We start from the raw sequence: 21,159 nt of genomic DNA, 5'->3' as shown, positions 1-21,159 counted from the left end.
TGGATGGTTCGAAGTCGGTGAGACAGAATTATATGGGCCAGATTTGATTCACCAAGCCATTGAGAAGGTGAAAGTGATACAAGAGCGACTGAGGACGGCACAAAGCAGGCAAAAGTCTTATTCCGATGTCCGACATCGTGATCTGGAATTTGAGGTTGGTGATTGGGTTTTCCTGAAAATCTCGCCGATGAAGGGTGTTATGCGTTTTGGGAAGAAGGGTAAGTTGAGTCCGCGGTATATTGGGCCGTACAAAATTCTTCGACGAATTGGACAGGTTGCTTACGAGTTAGAATTGCCATCTGAATTGGAATTTGTCCACCCGGTATTCCATGTATCTATGTTAAGGAAATGTATTGGAGACCCTTCTCGGGTCGTCCCTATCAAAGATGTACAAGTTACAAAGGATCTATCATATGATGAAGTGCCAGTGGCTATATTAGATCGACAAGTCCGCAAGCTGAGAACAAAGGATGTAGCTTCCGTGAAAGTATTATGGAGGAACAAGAATATAGAAGAAATGACATGGGAAGCAGAAGAGGAGATGAAGTCTAAATAGCCTTACCTATTCCAGAGTGAAGATAACGAGGATGCCGGGGGAAAGAAGGACGCATTATAAGGTGAAACGGCTCTATGAGGTAAGCAATAGCTTGTGAATACTCTTTTTTTAATACAAAATGGTGATATGCAGATAATGTACATATCCATAATGCTTTGTATAGTCTTGTAAGGCCATAGGTTGGGTTTAACTGCTTGCAAGTTTGGCTAGTGTCCATTTTATAGGGGAAACTCAGCCGAAAATCTCCGTCGGAATTCACGATGAGTTAGACACCCCATAAACCCTTACATTCGAGGACGAATGTTCCTAAGGGGAAGAGGGTGTTACAACCCAAATTCGCATACCATAGATCACGCCGTAAGTTAGTCGACGTAAATCCAAGAAGAGATTATCTTTGAGATGATAAGAAGTTAATCCTATTGGTCTTAAACGATACAAGGGTGTATAAGAGTGGTTAACAAGTATTAGAAGTTAAACGAATCAAGGATGTTGTAACCCGTATTTTCGGGTACCACTAAAGGTGATTAACTGTCCCAAGAGGTCTTGTTTTAATGTATTTGAATCATATAATATCCGTATCATAAGTCTTGAAGTCAAGCGAGTTATGAAACAAAAGTCGATAAAAGTTGTCGCAACTTAGGTTTATAATTTTATTTAAACTTTAGGTTAAATATTACTCCATTTTTCTCCCAATGTGCTTGGTATTATGGGGCGATCTACCTATCAAATAGAAGATCTATGATTCTAGTTTCCAACGCATTAAACCGTTCGTCGATACGATCTCGGAATAGAGAGATATTCGCGTTTTTGCGAGAGTGCGCCAAGCTGCTCTCTATGGGGCCCACAAAGGCGGTTTAAGACATATGGACATATATAAGATACCTCAACCCCGTTTTAAGTCATTATTTTTCAGTATATTCAGACCTTATAACCCTAAAAATAGTCTCTCAAGGTTCTCTCAAGATCCAAGACCCAAACAAAGGGCAAACAACACAAATCAAATGTCGGGAATCCCGTGGCGCTAGTAAGTTTCTTGTTCTTCTTGTTGTTGCTGATTTTTGTGTTGTTCCAGCTCGTGTGGGAGGTTGTTTTAAGTGTTTTATGTTCTGTAAATACACCTTCAAGTTTTTAATATCAACCCTAGGTGATTTCAAGTCTTCTAAAGTAATTCTAGTGCCGAAAAACCCGAATTAATTGCTAGTTTCGCTTCCTTGTTCTTGTGGCAGAATTGAAGGGATATTTCGTGGAAAATTAAGGTCAAATTGGAGTTGTTCTTTCTGTTTAAAGGTAAGTAACCTCTTACTCTATATATATTTAAGATTATCCAAGTTGTGGCTAAGTCGTTGATGCTAGAACTTGTGAAATATATATCGAAAGGCTTGGTAGTAATGTTGTTAGTTGGTGGACTATTTTGGAGGCTCAATATGATTATTAATGATGTTGTTTGGGCTGTTTGGTGATTGTATTGACTTGTGGGAAGTCATATAAATAGGGGAGGTGCTGTCCGTTTCATCGTAAAATAGGTTGCGGTCGATACATAATAGTTACGGCGCTTAAACGATAATGATAGTGTCATTTCTCTTATTGTAGACTAAGGAGTCGTGACATTTGCATAGCTTGAGGTTGGGCAGTATATACAAGGTATGTAAGGCTATCCCCTTCATTCTTTTGCACGACTCCGATTGTACATAATGTAATGAACGAGCTCCCAAAGATACTCTACTCTTAGAAGCTAGCAGTACTTACATTGCTGCCCTTCTTATGAAATGATTGATATTGATGTTACTTCTCTTATTCTTATATTATCAATGTTGTTGGTAGTTCCTGATTCTTATAAGATTCTTGATGAAGAGTTAATCCTAATAACGTGTACGAAGGATACCGACCTTACGTCACTCCGAAAGGTTCAAAATGTGATTCCAATGAGTCCAGCATGCATCATATATATGTATCTATTTTACTCTACCGAGCCGCGCTATAGTCAGCCGGGTATGGCACCTATTGTGCAACCACTGATCAGTTGGGTTTTACCGAGCTCCACGTGGCCGGGTACGATTCTACCGAGCCCTATGATGGCCGGGTACGTTTTACCGAGCCTATTACGGCCGGGTACGATATGATGATGATGATGCCCACAAAGGCGTATGTTTTAAAAGTTTATGTATATATATATGTATGTATCATGTATTTCATGTCAGTAGCCCTCAGAGGTACCCAGATGTCATAGGTTGTATATTCCCTATCACTGTTTACATTATTGTTCTTACTTATGCTTTCCTGCCTTACATACTCAGTACTTTATTCGTACTGACGTCCTTTTTATTTGTGGACGCTGCATGTCGTGCTGCAGGTCCTGATAGACGGGTAGACGCAGCTCCCCCATCACAGTAGGCTATCAGGTTCAGCGGTTATTGGCGAGATCCCTTCTCCGGACTTGCCGTGGTCTTGGTATGCATTTTTGTTATAGACATTATGGGTATGTCGGGGCCCTGTTCCGGCAATGTTGTAGCACTTATGTTCTTTTAGAGGCTCATAGACAGGTGTCGACTCATGTATGGTTTGGAATGCCTTGTCGGCTAATTTTTGTTGTATAGTCTTTCATGGCACCATGGTAGCTCGTACCTTATATATAGTTTCTTGACAGTCTTGTCGTCCCATGTTATGTATGTTCATGACATTATCTTTCATTGTTGGATGTTCATGATCCATGTCTACCATTTATATTGATCTTGTCGGCCCTTAAAGATAATAAGGAAGGTTAGATAAAATGTACATTGGTACTCGGCAAGTATGGCCCGGGTTCTAGTCGTGACCTTCCAGTTGGGTCGTGACACAATCTTTATTCAAATTAGCAACACAATTACACCACAACAATAATTCTCTAGAACAGAACAAATACAACTTCATATGTCTTAAAGGATAGATTATCATCAACAATACTTGGTAAAAAAAAAACTTTAAACTGTATCTTTTATTATGCCCTTCTAGTCCACAGTTTCCACATGAAACCTTGTACTTTTTTGCATTTACTTCATCATATGGTTTGTATCTTTGTTTTTGAGGTCTCCCTGGCTGCCTTTTCCCGGTGGGTGGCTTCACTACTTCTTCAGCTATATGTTGTGGCACATTCCATTTGCTATCGTCAATCAGCGGGTCTACTGGTATTTCATAAGTCTGCAGAAGGCTCTCCCTCGTGTAATAAGGAGAACAATATTTTTTATAAGACTCGTTCTTGTGCCTCAAAGTCGCCAAAGCATGTGCACAAGGAAGTTCATCAAGCTGGAATTGTCCACAAGTATATCTCTTGTTTTGAAGGCAAACAAAATGAAGTGCTTCACACTATCTATCACAGTATGAATGTAATCTGTTGAAGCCCTCACCTACAATTTCATTACAAACACATAACAAGTTGTCAGCAGCAGATACAAAACAAAATAACTACAATTATACAATAACTTTTCTACAATTAACAATATATATTTAGTTTGATGGAATCAATGATCTGATGTTATTGGCTTTAGCTTACTCTCATCTTTTGCGATAATGTCCTGTTGTCGTCCAACTCTTTGTTGTATTGTTTCCCCCAAGGTATGCGAATGTACCCTTTGTATTCAATAACTTTTCATTAGTCCAACGTTCAGGAAGAGTCCTCATGTACTCTAATAGTTCTACTACGGGAAGCTCTCTTACATCTTTGGTTACCACATTCAATGACTCTGCAATGTTTGATGTCATCGTCCATGTTCTGTTCACCGTAGCATGTACCCGAGACCATTTGTGATAGCCAATATCATATAGGTATACTTTAACACGTGTGTCGATCTCTTCAATCTGTGACATTCTTTCATTAAATTCATCAAGCATGTATGATCGTACCGTGGCAAAGTACAATTCGCTTAACTTTAGATGACCCTTCTTGAACTTTGACCTTACATTTGTCCAAATATGCCACATACAAGCATAATATGGCATGCCGGTATAAACAGTAGATGTTGCCTTCAAGATACTCTCACTCCGGTCCGAAACAACACACATATTTAGTTTTTCACCATATGCATGTTTGAATTGCTCAAAAACTACCTCCATGATGCGTCATTTTCTGAATCAACAACGGTGTATGCTAGTGGTAATATGCTACCTTTCACACATGTTGCAAAAAGAAATTCAGTTTCTGTAATAAAACTTGAGAATATAAAAAATACAGTCTCAAAACAACTTTATAACAATATTTTTACAATTAATCGACATTACCTGTTGCATCCATTATGCTAGCTGTTAGCATGATTCCCCTATATATCGACTTCAAGAAGGTGCCATCAACTACTATAACTGGCCTACAATGCTCCCAACCCTTGATGAACGTACTAAGTGCAACAAATGCATACAATAAACAGACATCTTCAGTCTTCTGCAATTTCACTAACGTCCCCGGATAAGTCTTCTCCAGAATATACAAATAACTCGGCAAGCGACTGTAGGAATCAACAAGATAACCTCTCAAAAATTCTAAAGCCTTTTCTTTTGCTCTCCAAGCTTGCATGTATGTTAATTTCACACCATGATCCGACAATATGTCAGTTTGTATGTCTATTGGTGTGTATATTATCTTAGGATCCGCATATTTTGGCATCACCATGCTGACTACCATGGCAGTAGGTTTGCTTTGTATATATGTGTTGTCCGTTAAAGAGCATGTGTGCAAGCTATTGAATTTTTGAACCTTGAACAATGCTGATTCATTTATGCTGGTGGACTTGAAGTGCCACGTACAATTGTCCCCAACACATACGAGGCAGTAGCTATAGAATAAAAATAATTCAAAAAATATTATGCAAATTGTAGCTACAAAATACGAGGTTGTTTATGCACAAAAACTTATCTTAAACAATCTATATATAAAAAGTCTACAACTTATGCACAATATGAATTTGACAAATAAAATGTTCCTACCTTCTTGCACTAGACCTTTCACCCTAAATTGAAACCTATTCATGACACAATAGTGCTTCATTGCACTGACAATTATTTGCTTGTCTTGGTAAACTTGACTTACTTCAATTACATTTGGCGTATGTTCTGTTATGATGATACTTTCATATTCCATAATTGCCGGAGATGTTTGCATATCAATCAACTTCATTATTCCTGATACTTCTCCAATTGTATTAAAATTGCTTGACAATTGTACCACGTTAGTATTACGATAATCAGAAGAACATGCACTCAATTAAAAGTATAGCAATTCAGACCTTTGTATATTCATGTGTTCAGTATTTGACAGAATGCTTGCAGAGACATAACAGTTGAACTATATTTGTTATGTAGTAAAATTGTAGATAATTTGTAGTAAAATTATAAAACACTTGAAATTAAAAAAACATCATCACTGGAAAAACAGAGCAAACCTGCAATTGTGCTCGCATTCGACATATTGCATTCCAAATTGAAATCACGCATTGTTATACACAGCGGATATATTTCTAAGTTTTTGTTATCCTTTTTCGTCTCCATATACACTTGAACTCCCATATCGCTTCGAATTTCCATTGGAGGACAACGTTCATTGACAGTGTATTTGATTTCGATGATCTTTGCGGAGGTATCGATCATTAGATGCTTTGCAATTGTGGAATTCAATTGACTATAATTTGAATCGTCATTAATTACAATTCCATCAATATCAAAATCTTTGTATCTTCCAACGCTATCCCACCGACCATTGAGGTTAAGCATAATCGCTAATTTTGATATTATGTCGCGAAATTCAATTCAATTGTAGCTAATTGTTTACGATTGTTTTGTTCAAAACCTTTGTTTATGGAAAACCAGAGAAAACCATAGAATAGAAGGATACTAAAGATATGTTGCCTTGATTATGATGTGATGATAACCGTTGAAAATATGCGTAATGGAAGGATTCTACAAATATATTGCCTTGGTTATGGTGCGATGATTGCGTCAGTAAAATCTCTAAGCGAACCCAAAATCCCGCGTCTAAATAAGGAAGACTATCGTAGAAAGAATTCTAATTTAAACAAATGTATAAATTATGTAGCTAAACCGTGTTTAGGTCGCGTAAATTCAAAAATATGGACATTATTTGTAATAAGGTTTCAAATAGTGTATATGAACGAAAAAATCCCAAGCTTTCCAAAATAACTTTTAAGCCATTTTGTAGTGTTTGGATAGAGTAAAAAAGTACTTTTAAGCACTTATTGTTAAGCTAAAATTACAAAAACAAGTAAAAAGCTAAAATTCCTAACTTATGGCTTAAAAACTATTTTGACTTAAAAGTCACTTAAAATAAGCTCGTCCAAACGGGCTCATAGTGATTTCAATTTTCCTGATTTTAATTTATTCATAATGAGGAGCTCATTTTTTTCCCCATTAAATAAGCCCTAATTCTTTCAACTTATTTTCCTCTCAATTTCTGGTTATTAACAATTTGCCAAAGAAAAGTGAGAAAAAAGAAACGTAGAGTTGTTTGGGTTATCGTTTCTTTGGTGAATAGGTGAAAATGAAAGGATCATTATTGGTGAGCGAGTCAAAACTAACTATTTGGTAGTGACCCAGGAAAATCACCCGAAGTTGTACTCAAACACAAAACTCAAACTGGTCCAGATATAATTCCCAAGTACCCTAAGGGAATTGGATGTAAGCTTGCCGAACCAATATAAAATTTGTCTGGTGTAATTTATTTTAAAACAAATTAATATACCTGTTTTACTTAACCATTCTTATCTGAAAATAATAGTTAGATTACTAACTCTTAAAATAATCGACTAAAGTTCAAAACTGGAATAATTTACCCCCTCTTATATTTTTCATAAACATATATTGAATTGGACGCAGCAAGATTGCCTGCACTAGCTGTTTATATACAACATCCATGTGACGCATGTGATATATAATTAACTGTTTATATTATTTAAGCTATTTGAATATGGATGTAGGTAGCCGTAGCACAGGCAATTTCTTAATTGCCATATTGGACATACATGTCCACCAGTTTAATTTCAAAATACACAAGATGATGGAGCAATGATCAAGAATATCTATTAATTTATTAGACACCATGATTTATAAGCTGGCTTTACTCGACAAAGCCAATTAAGGTCACCCACGATCAACCCATTATAAGGCAGTGTTTTATTTTTTCTGCAATAGCACCCTTTTTTCAGAGCACGTGCCGATCCGGAATTTAAATTTTATGCATTCAACGCTTAAGGTTCTTAGCAAATAAGTCATTATATTTAATAAGTTCATATCTTCTATTTGTTATAATTTTAATGAATTCTCACATAAATTTATATTCAAACGCGAAAGTTATAGTTTCAATTGAACCCGTAATTATAATGCTACATCCGCGCCACTGCTATAAGGTCTCCTCGACTCTCGACTATATAAATAAAACCTCTTTAACATAGCCATACTATGAACAATTAATACATCAACTCTTCTTCTACAATATATTACTCTTGCCTTTAGCATTTTTGAATGCTCTCTTAAATAAAAACGCAATGGCTTTAGTGATTGAGCAATGTCAAATTGCACCATCTCCGGGCAGTGTAGCTGAACTCACACTCCCTCTTACATATTTTGATTTTCAATGGTTAAATTTCCATCGTATGCGGCGGATTCTGTTCTACAAGTTCCCTATTTCCAAAACCACATTCGTCCAAACCATTATTCCTAGTCTTACAAATTCGCTCTCCCTCACTCTCAAACACTATATATCCCTAGCAGGCAATGTTGTTTGTCCGCTAGATTTGAGCGGTTACCCTGAGTTGCGTTATTTAACTGGGGATTCTGTATCTGTTATTTTTTCTGAGTCTTATATGGATTTTGATTTCCTTGTAGGAAATCATCCACGAAATGCGAAGGAATTTTATCCCTTTGTTCCTCAGTTGGCAGACGCTAAGCATGCACCCGGGGTACTATTAGCCCCGCTCTTGGCCATTCAAGTGACACTTTTTCCGAATCATGGCATATCCATTGGTTCAACTCACCATCATGTCGCTGGTGATGGTGCTAGCTTTGCAGGGTTCACAAAAGCATGGGCTTCGCTCAATAAATTCGGCGGAGATGAACAATTCTTAGCTAAAGAGTTCATTCCATATTATGATAGGTCCGTAATCAAAGACCCTCATGGACTAAGGATGTCTTATTGGGATGTCATGAAGAATATTAAGCTTGAGATATGTGATCACATTGTGATTCCTCCTCATAAGGTTCGAGCCACTTTTATTATAACACGTGATGACATCAGGAAGCTCAAGAATTTAATATTATCAAGGCGACCAAACCTAACTCATGTAACATCTTTTACAGTAACGTGTGCTTATGTATGGACTTGTTTAATAAAATCAGAGGGCGCTACAATAGGGAAAGAGATAGACGAAAATGAAATGGAATTCTTCGTATGTGTAGCAGATTGCAGAGCGCGATTCAAACCACCAATTCATCCATCTTATTTCGGTAATTGTCTAATGGCGTACATTGCAAGAACAAGACATGCTGACTTAGTTGGAAAGGAAGGTTTTACAATTGCTGTGGAATTAATTGGAGAACCCATTCAAAAAAGGATTAAGGATGAGGAATGGATCTTGAATGGTAAGTGGTTTAAAGAATTTAGCACCGTAAACGCGAAACGGTTGCTTTCAGTTGCTGGATCACCAAAGCTTGACTTATATGCTGCTGATTTTGGTTGGGGAAGACCAGAAAAATTAGAGTTCGTTTCTATTGACAATGGTGATGGCGTATCGATGTCCCTAAGCAAGTCTAAAGACTCAGATGAAGATTTAGAGATTGGCTTGTCTTTGCCTAAAGCTCGAATGAATGCTTTTGCTGCTATTTTCACCCACGGGCTTAACGTTCTGTAGCAAGCCTAGCTAAGATTATATTTTCACCACAAAATAATGTTGATTTTGGTCCAAGTGATACTTCGTTATATTCTTTCTATGTTGGAATATTTCAGTTTACTTTGTTAAAAGATTCCAATTTGTTTTAAGTTACTTCACTAATAAAATTATCGGATAATTTCAGAGACTTCCCTCCAGGTTTCGCCCTATCACACTGACTTCCCTTGTGATTTACAATATTACGCCTACCTCTCTTATTTTGATTTTCTTGTAACCATTCTTTAAACTCATTTAAAATAAATATAAATAAAATACAATTTGACAGATTTGCCCCTTTTAATGTTAATTTCTTTCAATTAGTAAAAACATTATCAACATAACTTACTTAACATATTCTTAAAAATAAACCTACACCAATAATAAGTTAATTTAAATATAGATACATATGTAAAGCTTATCACTATTCTGTATGAACTTGTCTTTCCCATTAAACAAAGTAAACTAGTTACTTCTGAAAGGTCTCAGGTAGCTTTTCTGTACCTTTACCAGTTCATTGGCGACTTCATTTTTCGCGGCAAACCAACATTTTCTGGCGACCGACGTCAAATTTTATAAGAAACTCCCCAAACAATGAAGCTGATGAGAACGACCGGAAAAAATTTTAGTAAGGATATCCACGAACTGAGAAGAAAAAGGATTCAACAAATAGAGAAAAATCATCCAAAATTGCTGGTTAACGATGTTAAATTTGAGTCCTATATGCTTCTCATTCATGAAAGACGGGTATATATAAGGAAAATGAGTTTTTCAACTATTGGACAACGAAATCTGGTGGGGTTTGGAAGAGAAATTAGATCTAAGCTTGAATGAATGGTCAATAGGGGGGGAAGCTGCTGGTTTTGTTGGTTGCGGCGAGTAAGTCTAGTTCATCTCTCTTTCACTCTTAATACTCCAATATGTTGAAGATTAGGTGCCAAGTAGGACGATTAATGTCTATGTCATATTGTTTAGTTTAAATTAGACTTTGTTGGAAATGATAATATCCGCAATACAACATTTTAGACATTTAACCACTCTTGAAAAGTGTGGCCTAAACTACCAAAAAATGTGGCATTTAATCAAAGGCAACACTTTTCACTTTAGACAATGCTTTGTAGGGTGGCCTAAACGAGCGTAATATTTTTCCTAAGGCCACGCTTTACAAGTATTGCTTTAGAAGCTACGCTTCAAAAGTATGGCATATGCGGTACATAAGCCATGCTTGTACATACCCTTGTAGGAACCCTTTTCATGTGTGGCTTCTGTAGGAACCCTTGTAAAGTGCTACCTTTCTTATAAAAATAATTTTTATAATATATTCGGTAATCATATTTATTACCAAACATATATAATATTATCATATATTTTGTGATTATTTTTAAAGTATAAAGATCTCAAACACTACATCAAATAACAACAACAACAACAACAACCCAGTACAATCCCACTAGTGGGGTCTAGGGAGGGTAGTGTGTACGCAGACCTTACCCCTACCCTGAGGTAGAGAGGTTGTTTCCGATAGACCCTCGGCTCCCTCCATCCAAGAACTCCCCACCTTGCTCTTGGAGTGACTCGAACTCACAACCTCTTGATTGAAAGTGGAGTGTGTTCACCACTAGAACAACCCACTGCATCAAATAACAAATAACAAATAACCAAAAACAATTCATGCGTACACTTGCTATGAACTTCCAATATATATATATATATATATATATATATATATATCATTTCTAAAATACAATAAATTGTTCAAAGGTGCGTCCTAACAATGACCTTAAAAAAATGAATATATGTATCATGATAATATTTTAGACACATCAATCAGCTAAAGCTAGCATCTATTAGAAACCTCATTTGCTATCCCCTTAGCTACATGTAACTTTTCTGATACATGGCCGGTTTAAGTCCATTTGCATCATCTCCTGATTTTGCAAGTGATACGTTTTTGTAAGCTTGACCTCCACATTAATTTAAGCCGCACGTAAGCTTTCCTTGTTCAAACCAGCAGAAACTTCTGAATGTTTCTGGACCTTAAGTTTCCCATTTGTATTTTATTTGTTCTCATCAGTAGCTTTGATTTGCCATACCTACAATTGAGACAAACAAAGATGCATCATTTGTTTTAGCCTACTAATAATGTAAAAAATTTATATCTGTGTCAGTTCCAAATATATAATGTCAAATGAATACTATAAAGTTAAAGGGATTCAAATACATGAAAGCACTAATTGTTGGGGCATATACCTAAGGGAGGAAATTCATTGCACCTTGGAAGAGTACGAAAATGATACGGTTAAGTGTTTCCAAAGCAGTAAAAGATGATCCTAAACAACGACTGTATAATGGTCGGAAAAATCTATTTTGCACCTTTGATGTCAAGGTCACCATTCTTCACACAACAAAAACCTTATAAAAGAAAGAAATAATTTTACACCACGTTTAAGTGGGAAAGTTTTGTATGAATTTCGTAAAACTTTTACACCAAGTTTGGACGGTGTTGCTTTTAAATATACCAAAAGTAATACTAGTAAAGTGTAGCTTCATATGTGGATGAGCGTTCTCAAAAGATTTTACATTAGGCAACGTATACAGTGTGTAGTCTTTATACATAAAGAACACGTTTTACGAGTGTTACCTAAAATGCATTGCATAAAACTCTTAATAAAGGTCACCCTTGTAAAAGCATGCCCATAGATATTTTTGGCAACAATTTTCAAGCGTAGTACATAAATGGTGTTGAGCAGTGGCGGACCCATATGGTGGAAAGCGAGTTTAACTGAACCCGCTTCGTCAAAAAATAATACTGTATATATGTATAAATTACGATTAAAACTGCATAAATTTTGTATAAATATTTTATTTGAACCCACTTGACAACTACTATTTTACGACTAAAGTTATGTACTTCTAAGATTGAACTCGCTTGCACAAAATCCTGGGTCCGCCACTGGTGTTGCCATGGGCCAATTTTGTTGTAGTGGCCGTAATGAGTAGTTGTTGAATTTCTTCGTTTTTGTTTCCTCAAACATTTTTGAGTTTCAGATGAATTATTTAACGCATGATTAGATAGGGATATTTTCTGTTTAAGTGCAGGCTTGTTTTTAGTTCATCAATCACTCTGAAATGTCATCTTAACTCTTAGCAAATTGTAGTATCACACCATTAGCCTTGAGGAAAGAATTGAAAAATATGCTAGTTGTTTGAGTATACTAGTTGCAACATCTTTCCACAACAAGAAATTAAAAGACAGAATATGCTTGTTTGTCTATATCCATGAGATAAAATCTCAATGGAAACTTTTGATCGGATAATATGAGCAGATATATATCTAAAGACGAAGCATCGGTAAAATGATTTGGCAATAACTTAAATATAACTAACCAAAAACAACAAAAATGTAATCATTGTACTTAAGCAAAGAATTTAAAAGGTTAACAGAATGTTTAGATAACTAAGAAAGTAGCCATATTTAATTTAATGCAACATACTAAAAGACTTCTCCGTCCATCAGAACATCCAGTGGTATATTCTTCAAATCCTCCACGCTTTCATTTTAGTATTCAGAAGTAGAAGTTTCTAAAGGCCTTCCTCTCTAGAAAGTGAAAAGTATATTTCGTTTTAGAAATATAGCATATAAAGTAAGTATCATAAACTAAGCAATAAAGGTATATAGAATAACCTTTCTAGGTTGTCCAGTTGCAACAGATTTTGTTTTTGGCAACATGCTTTCGTTGCCTGGGAGGAATAGTATCTCCATTAAGTGATGCATTAGGAGCTGTTGTATCGGCCATACCCCTTCCCCTTCGAGTCGTAAACAAAATAAATTAAATACATGATACATATATATATATATATATATATATATATATATATATATATATATGCAATCTATTGTATTTTCTAATTCAAGGCATGAAATTTTTGCACCTTTTTTTCTTTTGCTCTGACTGGAGCCCCCTGACAAGTTCTTTTATTATGTCCAAAATATTTGCAATTCGAACATCTTAATGTACATGATCTCTTCGATTGGGAAGTTACATCGATCACATTCATCAGCTGCTCTTTGAGATAAGCTTCCGTCTTTAACATTGGATCACAGTATGCCTCCATCAAATCTCTCTTGTGGGCAATACCAAGAGCAGCATGTTTACAAGGTAATCCTGAAATCTGAAATACGCCACACTGACATGTTCTTGTATCAAGATTAACTATATAGTGTTTATCTTTGTCAATAACCTCAAACCCATTAGTAGAAGTGCATTATTTTCTTGAGTCCTTTTTAGCCTTATTTAATTTCTCAATTATAGTTGGTGGTACTCCACTTTCCCAGCCACGACCTTTCTGGTATCTTGTCTGAAGTCTAGTCATTAGTTTGGCCCTTGGACCATCTACAAGCATCAAAATAGGCTTTCCCCTCAACTCACCTATCCAAGAATTGAAAGACTCGCTTATATTATTTGTTATGTGATCAGTCTTTACCATAGGATCAAAAGTATGCCTTGCCCAAGTTCTCTTATCAATTTTAGATAAGTACTCCCACGCCTTTGAATTAATTTGCTTAATCATTTTCATTGCCTCATTGAAGTACTTAACTTCATAACTTTTTGCAGCTTGCCAAAAGTAGTTTCTTAGAAGGAGTCCTGGGTATTGTGCCTTGAAGTTGGCATATATATGTCTAGCACAATATCTTCCACTCACAAATGGAATGATCTTTTCATATGCTTGATGGAGTCCCTAAATACATAAGTAAGAACAAATCAGATTGTGGGTGTATAAATATCTAAAAATATTATATGTAAAATAAATACTCCCTCCCTCCGTTTCAATTTATGTGAATCTATTTTCTTTTTAGTTCATGCTAAAAAAAATGACCTCTTTACTTATTTGGAAACAATTTACCTTTATGCAATGATTTATAGCCACACAATATATGTGCCTCATTTTACAACACAAGTTCAAAAGTCTTCTCTCTTTTCTTAAACTATGTTCCCAATCAAATGGGTTCACGTAAATTAAAACGGAAGGAGTACACCATAATTTACTCACCTTTTGTCTATCACTCATAGATGTCCATGGCTTGTCACGAGGCCAAGCACCAACAAAATCATTTAACCAATAGAAAAACCATCTCCGGGTTTTATTTTGTTCACTCTCAACAATAGCGATTGCAACTGGAAATAGGCCATTATTTGCATCTAATGCAACTGCCGATAGCAAAACTCCACCATATGGTCCTTTAAGATGACAACCATCAAAACCAGCAAAGGGTCTACATCCTCCCAATAATCCATTCCTTAAAGCAGGAAATGAAAAGAAACATCTCTGAAATTTAGAACTAACAGTAAAGTTAGGCCTGTCATAATGCACCTTAAAAATACTTCCTGGGTTTGATTTTCTGAACATTTTAGCATATTTGGCAAGCTTTCCATATGACTCCTTGTGGCTTCCCTCGATCTCTTCTAATGCTTTGTACTTTGCTCTCCAAAGTTGCATCCTGTGAGGTGTTAATCCATAGGTCTTCATAATTGCCATTATACCTTTGTTAGTCATATTAGGGTCTTCCCTAAGAATATCCACCAACTTTTTTGCAATCCAAGTAGAATTAGCTTCATCGATTTTCTCCCCGTTCCAGCGTTCCTAATGCAACCATGCTCATCTTTTAAGCTTTTAATCTTATAGGTGATTCCATTTGGGAGAGGAGAAGCATGTATTCTCCAAGAACATCCCGCAGTGCACACTTAACTGTGCATCTAGCCTTTTCATTCTTAATTCTCATTAATGTAATTCCTTCTTGGATAGCATAATCTTTCAATGCAACCCTAAATGTCTATTTCTCCAGGCCCACTTATGGGATTACACTTAATTTGTTATTATTGTTGTTGATATATGAAAATATTTAAAAATTCAAATACACTTAATTATTCAAAGTTAAACTCTTCGTGCGGCGATTTTTCTTCATAAAATTAAACAAGTATAATATTGAAAAGGTCAAATTGGTTAAATTTAATTATTTTGCATTAATGATAAATAAATTAAAAGAATTATTTTAAGAAAATTAAAACAAAAGATGTTTTCTAATTTTGCAAACTTCAAGAGAAATTAGTGTTACAAAATTAGACTTGTTTACCCTTAAAACGGATAACAATTAAATTTGTACGCGGTTTTAAAAATATGTGGATAGATTCAACACAAGTAATCAAGAATGTTAGATAAAGTAATTAAAGATAAAATAAATAACCAAACTAGTTGTGACATTGAGTCCGGGCTCGGATTTAAGTTTAACAATAGTTCTGCCCTAGACCGGACCCTCGATTCGAAGCCGAATATGTATGAAGAAATTATGATTAAAATATGAACCTCTCAATAGCTAGAAAGTAGAGAAATAAATTTGTATTGCCTTGATATGTGTGTTACAATGTGTCTATTGAATAAGAAACTTCTCCTTTATATAGTGGGGGAGTTTTACCCTAGTATAATTCTAAAAAAGGTAAAAATCTTCCTTGTACGTCAATCACTGATACACTACCGACGATGGGCGAGATCAGCACCGTGATATTCGGTTAGTTGCGGATATCACGGTCCTCTGTTAGTCGTGTGCAACCGTTTGTAGTACTTCTCGATGTCTAGGAACTCGTTCCGGGTTCGGGGGGCGTTGTCTGGTCAGGCCCGGTGGCGAGCACCCCGTTCCGGCCTCGATTAAAAGAGTTCTCATATTCGGTCTCTATCTCATACATTCATACTCCTTACTTCGTTTGACTCACCGGGAACTCGGGGTGTGTGCTAATCCCGAGTTTACCCGTATACAGATAGTCTCATCGTTTCTCAGAGAGTAGGTTCGCCAAAATTATGGGAAACGATAGATGAACCCCGGTTCCTTCCTTCGTATGTTACAACCGAGACGGTGAATAAGCCAAAACGTCCCATCAGTCGTGTTGCTCTAACTTCGGACACGTGTCAATCATCGGTTGGTCGCTTCTAAATGTGAAACATCGCATATTGATTGCATTCTCTCCTATAAAAGCTCCGGCCTTTTGTACTTCTTCCATTCTCCGATCCTAGCTTTTACCTTCGAATTCTCTAGCGGCTATCAACTCTTCCAAATCTTTATCTCTTAGCCTTTGATCTTCAAAGCTTCATAATTGTTCTTAGGTTTCTACCGAGATCTTCATCCTACCTTCAAGCTTTAATACGTTTTCCTTCAAACCTTCATACTTTTACTTCAAATCCTTATATCTATCCTTCAAAGCTTCATATCTTTCTTTCCAATCTTCATATTTTCCGGATCATGATGGCCAAGACTGTTACACCTCATGTTTTTGTACGTGAAAGTACGTCGTAAGTCAATTGATGTAAGATCGAAAATGAGACCCTCTTTGAAATTATATGTAGTGATTTAATGTTTATACACCCTGTACTTCAAACGTCATTGTCATTATAGGATTATATAATGTAAGCTCAAAAAGGACAAAATCATTCTACAAGGATAAAAAAGGTTTACCGAAGTCTTAAGTAAGTTAGGATGAATAAGAGACTTGTTAATCATAGTTTAAATGAATTTAAAGTCATGATATGAGTATATATGATGTTTGCGGAAAAATCGAGCTAAGATTTTTCTTGTAACGAGCTGTTTTGAGAAATTAAATTTGTAAGCTTTCTGATGTCATTTTGGGACATATCTCATACCAAAATGAAGGTCTTGGAACCTAGTTTGCTACGGTAAAAACCATTTATTCATACAACAAATGGGGTATAGAAATATGAATTTTTTAAAGTAGGGTCGCCAAGTTACATCGTCACACTTCGGAGAAACTGGCAGGTTTATAGGCCAGGTTGCGAGCCCGTTTTCTCCCAATATATTGAGAGTTACAGGGATATCTTTATATAGATTTAAAGCCACATGTGTCTAGTTTCCAACGCTGTAAACCCTTTGTCCATACGATATCGTAATAGAGAGAAACAAGCGTCCGAAGTTACACTGCTCAAGCTGCCAAGCAGGCACCTTACCCACCTGCTTGGAGAATTAAGGCGGTGGGCTTATAAGTGTATCTTTTCCTATTATATCTCATCAATATACAGAGAATACAAGCAATAAAACACTCTCAAGCTCTCCAAGGACTTTTCCAAGAAATGTCAAGCAAGATCAACATTCCATCAAGAAGCGATAACATTAGAACGATCCCTATGACGTAAGTATCATTACACCGCCTCTCTTTTTCTTTTTAGTTAGAGTTTTGGAAGGTACTTCATAGTTAAGAAAACACATACTTTTTGTATTTAAGCTTTTAAATATCAAAGAAGGTTGATAAATTTATTTCCTAATAGTCAGAACTCATGGGACGGTGATCGGAAGCCGTGAGTTCGATTTATTTCACTTTTAGGGGATGTTTTGTAGTCCACTCGTGTTGGCCTATTGTGCTGATGATTTATGGAGTTTGGAAGGATGATGGGCATGTAGAAATGCCACATATGATAGGATAGTAGGCCGGTCGCTCGTCGTTGAAATTTTAAGCTAATTGATAAACTGTTGATTGGGTGTGTTAGGGTATATTGGGGTTTTTTGTTGGATTAAAGGTCCCGAATTGTAGTAGGTTATTTTCGAGTTGTGGGTTGTATTGTTTTTTTGTCTCGCCTATCGTTGACTTGAGGGAGCAGTAAAATCAGGTAAAATACTTCCCATTTTATTTTAGAATCGAGTTATCGTTTGAGATACGTGATACACTAGTGTCATCTAAGTTGTACATGTATTTCTTTGTTATAGGGTTGGCGCGCTAGTTGTCGTAAGATTTTGTCGAGTTGCATTGATGACTTGAGTCATTTTGGGACATATCTCATACCAAAATGAAGGTCTTGGAACCTAGTTTGCTACGGTGAAAACAATTTATTCATACAACAATGGGGTAGAGAAATATGAATTTTTTAAAGTAGGGTCGCCAAGTTACATCGTCGCACTTCGGAGAAACTGGCAGGTTTATAGGCCAGGTTGCGAGGCCGTTTTCTCCCAATATATTGAGAGTTACAGGGATATCTTTATATAGATTTAAAGCCAAATGTGTCTAGTTTCCAATGCTGTAAACCCTTTGTCCATACGATATCATAATAGAGAGATACAAGCGTCCGAAGTTACACTGCTCAAGCTGCCAAGCAGGCACCTTACCCACCTGCTTGGAAAATCAAGGCGGTGGGCTTATAAGTGTATCTTTTCTTATTATATCTCATCAATATACAGAGAATACAAACAATAAAACACTCTCAAGCTCTCCAAGGACTTTTCCAAGAAATGTCAAGCAAGATCAACATTCCATCAAGAAGCGATAACATTAAAACGATCCTTACGACGTAAGTATCATTACACCGCCTCTCTTTTTCTTTTTAGTTAGAGTTTTGGAAGGTACTTCATAGTTAAGAAAATACCTACTTTTTGTATTTAAGCTTTTAAATATCAAAGAAGGTTGATAAATTCATTTTCTAATAGTCAAAACTCATGGGACGGTGATCGGAAGCCGTGAGTTCGATTTATTTCACTATTAGGGGGATGTTTTGCAGTCCACTCGTGTTGGCCTATTGTGCTGATGATTTATGGAGTTTGGAAGGATGATGGGCGTGGAGAAATGCCACATGTGATAGGGTAGTAGGCCGGTCACTCCTCATTGAAATTTCAAGCTAATTGATAAACTGTTGATTGGGTGTGTTAGGGTATATTGGGATTTTTTGTTGGATTAAAGGTCTCGAATTGTAGTAGGTTATTTTCGAGTTGTGGGTTGTATTGTTTTTTTGTCTCGCCTATTGTTGACTTGAGGGAGCAGTAAAATCAGGGAAAATACTTCCCGTTTTATTTTAGAATCGAGTTATTGTTTGAGATACGTGATACACTAGTGCCATCTAAGTTGTATATGTATTTCTTTGTTTTAGGGTTGGCGCGCTAGTTGTCGTAAGATTTTGTCGAGTTGCATTGATGACTTGAGGTATGTTAAGGCTATCCCTTCTTTCCTTTTGGCATGATCCATATGATATAAACGAAACGAGCAAACGCGCAACTTTCATAAATGCCTTTATTCATAGAAGCACTAGGAATGCCTACGTTGTTGATTCCATATGTGTCTTATTATTATATCTCATGTTCATGGGTCTCAAAAAATTATGCAAGTTGATAAAGTTTATCCGAGAGATCTTATTGACTTACTTCATTATGCATTGCATTCATTTATATAGTACATTGACCCATGACCAGATGGCGTTATATACGCGTATATTATATGTATATGGGATATGGGGAAAGGCTATGGAGTTATATACGCACCTCCACCTGATCAGCTGGTATACATTGATGATTCCGCCCACAGTGGCCGAGATAATATGATGGGATGCCCTCATAGGCATGATGATGTTATATACGCATATACATATGCATGGTATGACATTTATACACATATGCATAACATTATATATGTCTCGTGATTCACAGAGCTATTCAGACTTACAGGTTGAGTCTTTTACTCCATGCTTCTTTCATATCTATTATATATTACTTTTCATGCCTTACATACTCGGTACTTTATTTGTACTGACGTCCCTTTTTACCTGGGGACGCAGCGTTTCATGCCCGCAGGTCCCGATAGACACGTTGAGAGTCCTCCTAGTAGGCTATCAGAACAGCGGAAGGTGTTGGTACACTCCACTTGCTCTAAAGTAACTTATTTGGTCAGTAAGCTTTGGACATGTATTTATTGGTATGGCGGGGCCCTGTCCCGACCTTTATGACATTAATGTACTCTTAGAGGCTTGTAGACATATGTCATATATATAAAAGATTGTATGGCCTCGTCGGCGTATGTTCAGTGTACGAGTGATCATTTTGGTCTTATAGGCCTGTATGTCATATGTATTAGTTGGTATTACATATTGGGTCATCCTATGTAGAGTATTCCCTTTTGTTTTTTATTCTGGTTATCTTATGACGTCCTTTCTGGCCCATTTTCCTATAATGGTATGATAAGAAAGATATGTTACGTTAGTACTCGGTTGAGTAAGGCACCGGGTGCCCGTCGTAGCCCTGTGATTTGGGTCGTGACAAAAGTGGTATCAGAGCAATTCTGTCCTAGGGAGTCTACAAGCCGTGTTTAGTAGTGTCTTGTTTATGGGTGTGTTGTGCACCACACTTATAAGCAGGACGCTACAAGGTATTTAGGACTGTCACTCTTTCTTCTTAATCTAGATCATGTGGTAGATCTCAATTATAAGAATTCAAACTCCTAAATTCTATTTTATTCGTAATACAATGATACCTACATCGAGAAAGATAGTTGGTAAGAGATTGAATGTGTTTGTGGAAGAGTTGAGACAAAGGAACACGAATTTGCATCATGCTTATGATGAGTAAATGTGAGGTTTTCAGCAGATCATGTGTATACTAAGACGTGTAGGCTTCTTGATAAGGAGCTCTAAGGCATGAATACCTATTCACCCATAAGGTAAAAAGCAATAATAGAATGAGATAGTAGATACAAGTTTCAACAAGTAAAAGAAGCAAGGTGAAGAAATTCAGGCCGAAAAATATAAGCATTTTGAGTTACCTTCAACAATAACAGAGGTATGTACAATTGTAGTCCACTCGTATTGGCCTATTGTGCTGATGATTTATGGAGTTTGGAAGGATGATGGGCATGGAGAAATGCCACATATGGTAGGGTAGTAGGTTGGTCG

The 21,159-nt window shown here is 36.4% G+C and overlaps 2 protein-coding genes and 2 long non-coding RNA genes across 4 annotated transcripts; 2 read left to right on the top strand and 2 right to left on the bottom strand.

Annotated features, from left to right (window-relative positions):
* Positions 1–4,084: 4,084 nt before the first annotated feature.
* On the bottom strand, positions 4,085–5,204 carry LOC142177060 (uncharacterized). Its single transcript, XM_075245520.1, has 3 exons — positions 4,808–5,204; positions 4,637–4,727; positions 4,085–4,484 (listed from the first exon to the last, which is right to left on the bottom strand). The coding sequence occupies exons 1-3, from the start codon at positions 5,202–5,204 to the stop codon at positions 4,085–4,087; spliced, it is 888 nt and encodes a 295-aa protein (XP_075101621.1).
* Positions 5,205–8,033: 2,829 nt separating this feature from the next.
* Positions 8,034–9,553, top strand: LOC107760222 (phenolic glucoside malonyltransferase 1-like). The gene has a single exon (XM_016578239.2). The coding sequence runs from the start codon at positions 8,077–8,079 to the stop codon at positions 9,436–9,438; it is 1,362 nt and encodes a 453-aa protein (XP_016433725.1). The 5' UTR covers positions 8,034–8,076; the 3' UTR covers positions 9,439–9,553.
* A 1,667-nt stretch (positions 9,554–11,220) lies between these two features.
* LOC142176992 (uncharacterized) lies at positions 11,221–13,523 on the bottom strand. Its single transcript, XR_012705774.1, has 4 exons — positions 13,387–13,523; positions 13,139–13,260; positions 11,704–13,051; positions 11,221–11,546 (listed from the first exon to the last, which is right to left on the bottom strand). It is a non-coding gene; the product is annotated as an uncharacterized LOC142176992 (long non-coding RNA).
* A 5-nt stretch (positions 13,524–13,528) lies between these two features.
* LOC142176991 (uncharacterized) lies at positions 13,529–20,359 on the top strand. Its single transcript, XR_012705773.1, has 3 exons — positions 13,529–13,613; positions 19,369–19,421; positions 20,050–20,359. It is a non-coding gene; the product is annotated as an uncharacterized LOC142176991 (long non-coding RNA).
* Positions 20,360–21,159: the final 800 nt, after the last annotated feature.

The sequence above is a fragment of the Nicotiana tabacum genome, chromosome 23 (genome assembly GCF_000715075.1).
Source record: "Nicotiana tabacum cultivar K326 chromosome 23, ASM71507v2, whole genome shotgun sequence".
Lineage (NCBI taxonomy): Eukaryota > Viridiplantae > Streptophyta > Magnoliopsida > Solanales > Solanaceae > Nicotiana > Nicotiana tabacum.
The sequence above is the reverse complement of the archived record's forward strand: the minus strand, read 5'-3'. Positions and strand labels throughout refer to the sequence as shown.